Genomic DNA, 10,373 nt, shown 5'->3' on the forward strand with positions numbered 1-10,373 from the left:
TTTGGCCAGTTGCAGATTCAAATGAATATTGTTTTGGCCTCCGTGGCAATTTGCTCATTCAATAGACTTAAGAGTCTCAGTTTGTAGCGTTGTTGTAGCCATGTTGGTCCTAGGATACTGAAGAGACAAGGTGGGTGAGGTAATATCTTTTATTGGACCAACTTCTGCTGGTGAGAGAGACAAGCTTATGAGCTGCACAGAGATCTTAAGAGTCTGAGGGCAGATACCATCAAGAGTGGAATTGTTAATATAGGAAGCAAATAGTTCACTCGAGATCTCCATTAAAATGTCAACTGATACCATTTATTAATTTACCAGGGTATGTCAGTTATTGCAGTTATTTCCAATTCTAAGTCCACGACCGTTGTTGGCAAGTGTTGGTTTTATAATGGTGACTGAAATTACTGTATGAGGTAATCGTTTTCAGAGAATCTAAATTCATCCATATTGGGGAGACCTGATTTCAGTTGTGATGTGTTCTGTTATTGCATACTACTTTTGCATTTCAGCTTTACCTGCTGGTGCTGCCAACCTAATAATCAGTTGAATGTTAGAATGTTCTTCCAAGGACAGTAGTTTGTTAAACCAGACAGCAGTGACACAGATAGCTTTAGTCCGACTGGAAGAAGGAATGAAGGGACTAACTGAAAATAAAAGAAACTAGTACTTTACTAGTACAAACTTTACTAGTAAATGATGACACCCATTCTATTTCATGACAAGCTGCCATAGATCCCTGTGTGCTCAGATATCATGGAGATGAGTGCAGACCCCAGGAGGCAATGGAGAACACTTGCAAAGTGGTAAATGGTGTCATTTTAAACTTTTCAGGGCTAAAATGCAGAATAACATGAACTGGCAGCTGGTGATTCCTGGCTTGATCATCTTGGCCATTAAACTTGCAGGAACGTCCCTGTTCATGGTATATTGTGAGTATCAGTCAATATTTGTTATTTCTCAAGTGGAATTTACATTCTCTGGGATCTTGTAATTAAATCTCACTGCCTCAGGCAAGGCCCATGTAAATCCCACAGGGTGGCATTCAACAAGATTATCCATACAACTGGTACTACCTTTGCCATCTCCAGGGTGGACAAGTGTGCATTGGATTATGCTTGAAAACAACTCATATCCTTCAGCTAGTGCAGAACTTGGTTGCCTGTCTAAATGACAGACTGTTGTGAACACATAATACCTGTGTTCTGTGCCTTACACTGACTGGTTTCCCTTCCCCGCCCAGCTGCAATTCAAGATGTTGATGATTATCTATAAATCCATAAGTGGCCAGGGACTTCACTATCTTGGATATCTCTTCTTCCCATATACCTTTAAATGCTCTTGTTGACTATCTCTATGGTCGAACTCTAGGAAGGGAGGGATGTGGCATTTTAATGGCGGGCTCTGAGTCCTAGTACTAGTACTCTCTACCATTGCTTACATTCTGCAATTTTTAACACAGTGCAAGACACATCTGGCCAATCTGTCTTTTTAGCCTGCAAATGGGTTTTGCCAATGGTGTGAAGATGAAAGAGAGTAGCTGCTCTGTGGTGCTTGTGACCATATTTTGCAACTGGTATTGATTATTTACATCTTTATACCTACCTGGAGAGATTCCCAGACAAAAGACTTTGGTAAAATGGAGTTAAAGCCAAGAAAAAAATCCATAACTTACAGGAAAACATGTAAGATAACATCATGGTTCTCAAAACCTAAACATTTAAGAGCCAGGAAATTCAAGATAATATTAAGCTTTAAAAAGTGTTTGAAAGTATGGGAATTGACAGTTAAGATAGGGTTTGGTATTGGTATTGCATAGGGCATAGAGACCACACTGAGGGATCGGGGCCCATTGTGCTAGGTAGTGTCAAACATACAGCAAAAAAGAGGCTTCCCCTAAGAGCTAGCAACCTAAGTACAAGACAAGAGATAGCAGGTGGTTACAACCAATAAATGGGGAGGGGGAGCACAAGGCAACAGCGAGATGTCTATCACCCATGTGAGCTGCACCGAGGTCCATACAGTGGCTGGTGTGTAAATTGGCTTATTAACTGAGGTGCAGACTGTCTGCTGTATGTGTTTGTATTTCATAATAACTAAATCCTGTCTTATAGTCAAAGGAAGAAGTTTGCTGGAAGGTGCAACTTCCTACATCAGAGAAGAGAGAACCATCAGTTTCTTTGCTTATACAACTCATACACAAAACACACCCTGACCTATACAGAGGAGATCACCATTTACAAATAATATATCCATATAGTGATGGTAGAAGTGTGAGGGCTGCCCTCTTGGATGACACATTTGAACTGAACCAGGGACCTCCATTATTAAAAGCACAAGCTGCTGCCGCTTGAACTAAAAACCTCAAATTCCTGTAGCTGGTGGCTGTAACACTCACATCCTCTATGGATTAGTCCACAGGGGTTCCTGTAACACACACTGACCAGTGGGTTACAAAAGTGCTTCCCAATATTGTTTGATATGTGTGTTATACATCAATATGTATATATGTGTTTGTCATGTGTATTTCCCCCATTTGTATTTATTCTACAAAAATTCTCTCTATGATGTTACTTCCCTATAGGCCAAATTGACAAATTACACCCCCACCAACTCCACTGAGACACAGTTAATGTATAAATGGAAAGAAAGGGGGATGGTTGGCTCAGAAATGACTAATCTGGCAGGCACATATTCACTTTGTTGCACAACACTGCCACAGCCAGTTTCCTATTTTACTATGAACTGACAATTTCCTAAGAGGTCCACAGCTACCAAAGGAAATGGTTTATGTATGTTTACGGCAAGTGGGAGAGAAAGAAAAGACTGGAGTTTGCAAGCATCTCCATCTAAACCAGTGGAGATGCTCAGTGAATGGCCATCATGTGCTGTGTGCTGATGAACAGGTTCCATTGCCAATGGGAATCCAGTTGTATGGCATGTTTAGAGAACTATAATTATCCCCAAATCTACATGCACCCCCAAGTATGGATTAGGTCTGCCCTTTCCCCAAAGCCATTCACGGTTGCTTCCATGATTGTGATGTGAAGTTCATGCTTTGTGGAAACTATAGCATGTGGGACAGGAGCTGAGCGACACATCTTGTAACAGAAGAGCATGATAGCTGGGCAGTCAGCCTTAACATGCACCTTTGTCTGTGCCTGTTCTTTTTCTTAATTTTACTATCTGTGCCTCTCATTGTGCTGAGTTTGCATCTGAACCCATGATTCTTTTGGCTGTACATGTGCCTGCATCACTTCCCATGCTCATAACTCCACCTAAACTTGTTGTCTGTATCTCTGCTTGTGTGCTTGACCTCTTCCCGCTCTCTTTTTGCCTAAATCTTTGCATGGGTCTGATCATTTATCACTCGATGCTATTTATTAGAATGTCAGAGGTGCATTACTTCCTCCCCTGAACGCTATATTTTCCCACTGTATTATTTGCCATCCTAAGGCTAAGAGCATGCTCCAGTGTCTTGGGAATGGGAGGCAATGACAAACTCTTGCTGAGATCCTTGGGGTTCCCAAATGCAATATTAATAATAATAAAGTAAAACAAGAAATGGACAGCCATCCAACAAGTTATCACCACAGGTGCACTTTATATTGAGTATTACAAATCATCTCCCAGAGATCAACAGCTGGGCTTGTGTTCAGTTCCACAGATCTTCCCAACTCTGGGTTTTCAGAGGATACTCAATTCCACAACTGAGGGGAACAGAACAGGTAATGTCCAGGCAGTGAGTTTCTGGGATTTGCTGTGAAATTCTCTGGGGGCAAAAGGGGAGTTATCTTGGTTTATGTTCCTGATTTCCCATCACTGATGTCCACTTCTGCAAAGTACCCTATTGGCTGGGATATTTGCCCAGAGAGATACTAATATTTGTGTTTGCGTCCCAGCTGGGGCAGGGGCTGCAGAGATGGGATTGTCCCTCACTCATCATGGTGGATGGGAAATGGTTAGCAGCATCCACCTGGGATATGAGGTCTTTCCTGTCTGCCCCTGTGTCCTGAACCTTGTGTGCTATAGGTATACCTGTGCTTTTTATGCCTGGATTTGTGTTTGTGCTTTCCTTGGAGCCCTTCCCTGCACTTCTGGCCTATGATTATGCCATTGGTCCAAAGAAGTGACAGTCTTCTGGCCATTCACCATTTTTTGCAGGTCAGGGTTCAATGAGGAGCCCTCTGCTGCCATTCCCAATAATCCCAGCAACCATAATAATGAAATAAAACCTGTCCTTGCTTTGGTTATCTCCAGACCTTCCTAACCTCTAATTTCTGGCATGTATGTGTGTGTGTTCGGGGACTTGGGGAAAATGATAGGCGCAGCAAAGAGGGAAATCTCAGCCTTTTTAATTTTGCATTGTAGACCAGGAAGCTCACTGTGACAGGTTGGATCACAGAAACCCCCTTGGGAACTGCCACCTGATGCGCTGAGACTACCTCTGAACCTGTTTTCCCTGTCAGCTGGGGACTTCAGGGCCCTGCCTGGTTGTGCCAGACATGCTAGCCTGCTACAAACACATCTGAACCACATCCCCCACAAGCTGCAGGCTTAACTGAAAACAGCTTATGAAGTGTTCCTGTCTCCAACACTCAAATACCCAACTCTCAATGGGGTCCAAACCCCAAATAAATCTGTTTTACCCTGTATAAAGCTTATACAGGGTAAATTCATAAATTGTTCGCCCTCTATAACACTGATAGAGAGATATGCACAACTGTTTCCCCCCACCCCCCAAGTATTAATACATACTCTGGGTTAATTAATAAGTAAAAAGTGATTTTATTAAATACAAAAAGTAGGATTTAAGTGGTTCTAAGTAATAACAGACAGAACAAAGTGAATTACCAAGCAAAATAAAATAAAATAAAATACACAAATCTAAGCCTAATACAGTAAGAAAGTGATTACAGATGAAATCTCACCCTCAGAGATGTTCCAGTAAGCTTCTTTTACAGACTAGTCTCCTTCTAGTCTGGGTCCAGCAACCACTCACACCCTTGTGGTTACTGTCCTTTGTTCCAGTTTCTTTGGGGGTGCAGAGGCTAACTCTTGAGCCAGCTGAAGACAAAATGGAGGGGTCTCCCAGGACTTTATATAGTTTCTCTCTTCTGGGTGGAAACCCCCCTCTCCCCTTGTCTAGAATTACAGCTACAAAATGAAGTTTTGAAGTCACATGGGCAAGTCACATGTCCATGCATGACTCAGAACTTTACAGGCCAAGCCACACAGCCAGGGAAGCTCAGATGTGGATTGGCTTCTATCAAGGTCTATTGTCAGCTTAAGTGTTTCTTGTTTGGGCACTTACTGAGAATAGTCTTTTCTCAAGAAGCTGACCAAATGCTTCACTGAGGCTACTTAAAATCAAACAAGTACACAACCAATATTCATAACTTTGAATACAAAAATGATACATGCATACAAATAGGATGAATACACACAGAAGAACATAACCTTTGCAAAGATATGTTACATGGCATATCTGGCATAAAATATCCAGTTATGTCACATTTACACTCTTAAGCATATTTCTATGAAGCATTAGGGGGTGCAACGTCACACTCATCTCCTTCAACTACTTTCTTTCTGGCCTTCCTGATCCCCATCACAATCCACCTCCAGACTAGAGCATCTAGACCACTGTTGAAGGAAAATCTTTTTCCTCACCCACCATGCAGGCCATGTCCCTCCCCTCTCTGAATTCCTCCACCTTTCATCCTCTTACCTTCCATAGCAAAACATGCTTCTCATCCTCCCCTTCTAGGCCCTGCACAGCTATGCCCTCATCATCTACCATTCTTCCCCTTGCTCCCTTGGATCCATCGAAGAATCCAACCTCACCGCTAACATCATCTTTTCTCATGCGTTTCTTTTGCCCTCCACCCAGGCTGGCTTAGGATGCTGAACATGTCCTGACCTGTTTTGTAAATGGTCTGTCTTTTTGCTTGTCTGGATATAACTTTTAATGTGGTTGTGTTCAGCCGAGCCAAAACTGACCCTTTACCAGACAGGTGATGAGGTTAGAGAGGTCTGTGTAAGGGAAGACACAGGCTGGGGATGGTCTCCAGGCATGGGGCAGTTTTTTACTGGAAAGAAGACATAGTATTTTGGCCACCCATGCCTGGGGAGCATTCCCTGTCCCAGAATGCCAGCACCTGCAGTGCAATCAGTAGTCCCCTTCATGGCTGCTTGGTCCAGGCCAGGACTTAAGGTGAGCCTGCTCAGCCCAGACTGTGTTAGCCAATCCATCTGGAAGCAACAGGGTCACAGGCTCTATTTGTGTCCCAGCAGCTCCAACAAAGAAACCTCTTTATATTCATTACAGCTAAGCCCTGTCTCTTCTCTGCAGTGGGGGACACTACATCACAGTCACCTACCTTCTTGTCTTTCAAATCGTTCCTCAAAACTCACTTCTTCCCTGAAACACACTAGCCCACATCAGTAAAATGCTCTCATCCACCCCATAATTAACAAATAAACAAAAACCCACCAAGACAGAACCTTCCTGTGGATCTCCCAGTGCCTGTGTTGTGCTGCCCATCTGTTCAGGTCACAAGATTTCCAGGACAAGAATGGTCTCTCCTGACACGTCTCATAGGGCAGTGTTTTTCAAAGTTTGGGTCATGACCCAGTACTGGGTCGCTGCATGTAAGGCACTGTGTCGCTCTGGTCAGCACTGCTGACCGGGACGTTAAAAGTCCCATCGGCGGTGCTGCCCAGCTAAGGCAGTCTAGTGCCTACCTGTTCCAACACCGCGCTGTGCCCTGGAAATGGCCAGCAGTGGGTCTGGCTTCTAGGGAGGAGGGCCACAGGGCTCCACGCACTTCCCCCACCCCGAGCACCGGCTCCGCACACCCATTGGCCAGGAACCAGCCAATGGGAGCTCGGGGGACGGTGCCTGCGGGCGAGAGCCGTGCAGAGTCGCTTGCACACCTCCGCGTAGGAGCTGGACCTGCTGCTGGCCACTTCCGGGGCGCAGCCTCTGCCCGCGGGCTGCACCACTGACCGGGAGCTGCCAGAGGTAAGTCTTCACCCCAACCCCATGCCCCAATCCCCTGCCCCAGCCCTGAGCCCCCCCAAACCTAGAACCCCTGCCTTCACCCCAAACCCTTCATCCCCAGCCTCACCCCAGAGCTTGCACCCCCAGCCCAGAGCCCTGAAACCCTCCCACACCCCAATCCCCTACCCCAGCCCAGAGCCCCCTCCCACACCCTGAACTCCTCATTCCTGGCCCCAAACCACAGCCCTCACCCCCTCACCTCAACCCCCTGCCCCAGCCCTGAGCCCCTCCCACACCCCAAACCCCTCATCCCCAGCTCCAGTGGGTCATGGGAATCAACTATTTTCTTCAGCTGGGTCCCCAGAAAAAAAGTTTGAAAACCACTGTCATAGGGCATCTTGCACTTTATAAATCAAGAAGAGCAAATGCTGACCAAGCATTTATTGCTAAGTATGTTTTTATAGCATTAAAGATATCAGACACTAAAAGCTAGGTTTGTGTTCAGTTTCACAGATTTTCTCCACTGATGACTCACCAGAGAACTCTAGGTCTTCAACCAGCGGGGGAAGAACAGGTAAGATCAGTACAGTGAGAGTCTGATGTTTGCTGTAAAATGTGATTGGGAGAGAAGAGTTCTTTTCCTGCCAATTACATGTTGGTATTTCCCTCTTTCTTTGTGTGTGCCCTTCCTACAGACTGCCCGATCCGGTGGACATTTCAAAGGGGGCAATGCTACTTCTTTTCTGTTCAAGAAAAGACTTGGAATGCCAGTCAAAGAGCATGTTCTGAAGCAAACTCTAGTTTAGTGATCATCAACAGCAAAGAGGAACTGGTGAGAGCTATTGTAGAAAGAGCATATAATCCTGTGGGAAATGAACCATGAACTCTGCTTCAAAGAGCTTCCCAGCCTGTCTTCTCCATCTCTGAGTTCCCCACCAAGTTTCCTATCTGCACTCTTCCAAGTTCTCCCCTTCCCTCCTTAGCTACACCCTACCTTAGTACCAACGCAGGGGTTCAGCTTTCTTTGTGCAGGCCCAGATGCATTACCTGCTTCTCTGCTACCTAATTAAAGACACCCTGTTAGGATATAGATATTCAGGCCTGTCGGTAAAGGCCTGTACTCGAAGAATTTAGGTGTATTCTTATCACTTCGCTAGTTATAGAGGTATAAAAGAAAGAATCAAAATCACTGTCTGCCGGTGTAAGGTCCTTCTCTTACTGTGACAGTCTGAGGCCCTGTTCTTAGGCTAAGGCCTTTGGCTAAGCAGCAGAGGCAGCCATAAGCTGGGAAGCGACCGGTCACATCCTCACATTCCAAACTAGTCACATTGAAAGAAGGTGCTATTGGGCTGTTAGGAATACAATCCTGTCCTGATAGTGCCTATCACCTCCAGAGAAAGGGAAGTGCCTAGAAAATGTAAAAGGAAACTTAGTTTGATAGCATCCTGTCTGGCAAGAACACGCTTATCAATAGCTGGGATGTGAAATCCTCACTTCTGTATTGTTTTGTCATTATAGTTCACACTTTGCTATTGTTTATTTGCATGGTCTCTGTCTGGTTCTGTGATTGTTTCTGTCTGCTGTATAATTAATTTTGCTGGGTGTAAACTAATTAAGGTGGTGGGATATAATTGGTTACATAATCATGTTACAATATGTTAGGATTGGTTAGTTAAATTTCAGGAAAATGATTGGTTAAGGTATAGCTAAGCAGAACTCAAGTTTTACTATATAGTCGGCAATCAATCAGGAAGTGGGTGGGTGTGGGGAGGGGAAATGGGAACAGGGAATGGGGGTGGGGAAATTGGAATCATGTTTTGCTAAAGGGGGAAATGGGAACAGGGAATGGGGGTAAAGAAATTGGAATCATGTTTTGCTAAGGGCAGGAATGGGAACAGGGACACACGTGTAAAGCTCTGTGGTGTCAGAGCTGGGAAGGGGGACACTAAGGAAGGAAACTGGAATCATGCTTGCTGGAAGTTCACCCCAATAAACATTGAATTGTTTGCACCTTTGGACTTCGGGTATTGTTGCTCTCTGTTCATGCGAGAAGGACCAGGGAAGGAAGTGGGTGAAGGAATAAGCCCCCTAACACACCCACTCCAGGATTTATGATGCACTACAATGCACAGTGGGCTAGCATGACTAAGTGATTTTAATAAGCATGCAGAGAGGCAGGGCCCAGCAATACAACAGCCAGGCCCCCTGTGTCTAAGGTAAGAAGAGCATGGCAACATCACCAGATGTCAAAGTACTTGGCAGGGAGCTGGAGTGGAGAGAGACTGGGGAGAGGCATAAAGCCACAGGTGGGCATTCTGAAATGTGGCCAGATAGCCCACCATGGGAATATGCTGTAATATGCACCTTTCATTTCATAGGGTCCTTTTATGAGACATTGGCAAATCTGTTAGACAAAGCCCTGTGAGAGCATTGTCCTACAGAGAGTTTCCGATGGGGGATGGGATCTAATAGGCTTTGTGCTGGGTTTGCAGCAGGCTACTGGGGATCCCTTGGTCATGTTTGGTTTGTCTAGACTAGGAAAACAGTTTTTGGCTAGGACAATCTGGACAAACCCAAGCAAATCACCCCTAGTGGCACCCCAAATAGATGTTAATGCTATTGAATTGTCTCTGGCCACAGGTGAGAACTCTCAGAACTCACTGTACGCTTCCTTTGCAGGAGTTCCTCCATAATAACACAAAAGCTGAAGATCACTTCATTGGATTGTCAATCAGAGGCGCTGAAGGTAGATGGAAATGGATTGACAACACAGAGTTTCACACAGACATGTACGTTTATTCCTTATTATACCTCCAAGTGTCAATTATTTCCTCTGAGGTATCTGCCACAGGTATACTGTGGAGAAAGGGACAGAACACAGGCTAGGATTTTCCTGTGCTTACAAAAGGGAAGAATAACACAGGCAAAATTGATGCTAAGGTTAAAAAGCTACTCCTTGGGGCATTCTGCTCCAAAAATTAAAAATTCTGTGCACAATATTTTAAAATTCTGCAAATATTATGTGTCAAAATAACACTATATAATCATGCCAGTTTTAATTATTTTGGTAATTTATTTCAAAATACCTGTCAGCAGGTATGTCTGTAACAATACAGACACACACACAAAATCCCCAAGGAGTAGAGTTAAAGAAACCTATATGACAACCCAATTCCTGTTTCTCTGCCCCCTTCCACCACCCCCAGTGTCCAGCTGCGGGGCCAGAAACCCACAACCCCTCTCCCACAGAGCCCAGCCACGGGGCCTCCCCCCCGCCAATACACTTGAACCCCCTTCTCCCCCAGAACCCACCCACGGGGTCCCCCCGTTCCAGATACCTGCATTCTCTCCCCCCAGAGCCCAGCCATAG

The 10,373-nt window shown here is 45.0% G+C and overlaps 1 protein-coding gene across 1 annotated transcript; it reads left to right on the forward strand.

Annotated features, from left to right (window-relative positions):
* Positions 1 to 850: 850 nt before the first annotated feature.
* Positions 851 to 10,373, forward strand: LOC141985146 (C-type lectin domain family 5 member A-like). Its single transcript, XM_074949022.1, has 5 exons — positions 851 to 929; positions 7,509 to 7,577; positions 7,699 to 7,835; positions 9,683 to 9,792; positions 10,361 to 10,373. Exons 1-5 carry the CDS (start codon positions 851 to 853, stop codon positions 10,371 to 10,373), a joined length of 408 nt encoding a protein of 135 aa, XP_074805123.1.

This window comes from Natator depressus, chromosome 1 (assembly GCF_965152275.1).
Source record: "Natator depressus isolate rNatDep1 chromosome 1, rNatDep2.hap1, whole genome shotgun sequence".
In the NCBI taxonomy this organism is placed as follows: Eukaryota; Metazoa; Chordata; order Testudines; family Cheloniidae; genus Natator; species Natator depressus.

Excerpts from the sequence above, each read along its gene's own strand:
- LOC141985146 (XM_074949022.1), top strand. The coding sequence starts at position 851 with ATGAACTGGCAGCTGGTGATTCCTGGCTTGATCATCTTGGCCATTAAA. Across the intron at positions 930-7,508 it reads GTCCCTGTTCATGGTATATT|TTTCACAGATTTTCTCCACT; the intron begins GTGAGTATCAGT and ends GTTTGTGTTCAG. Across the intron at positions 7,578-7,698 it reads AACCAGCGGGGGAAGAACAG|ACTGCCCGATCCGGTGGACA; the intron begins GTAAGATCAGTA and ends CCCTTCCTACAG.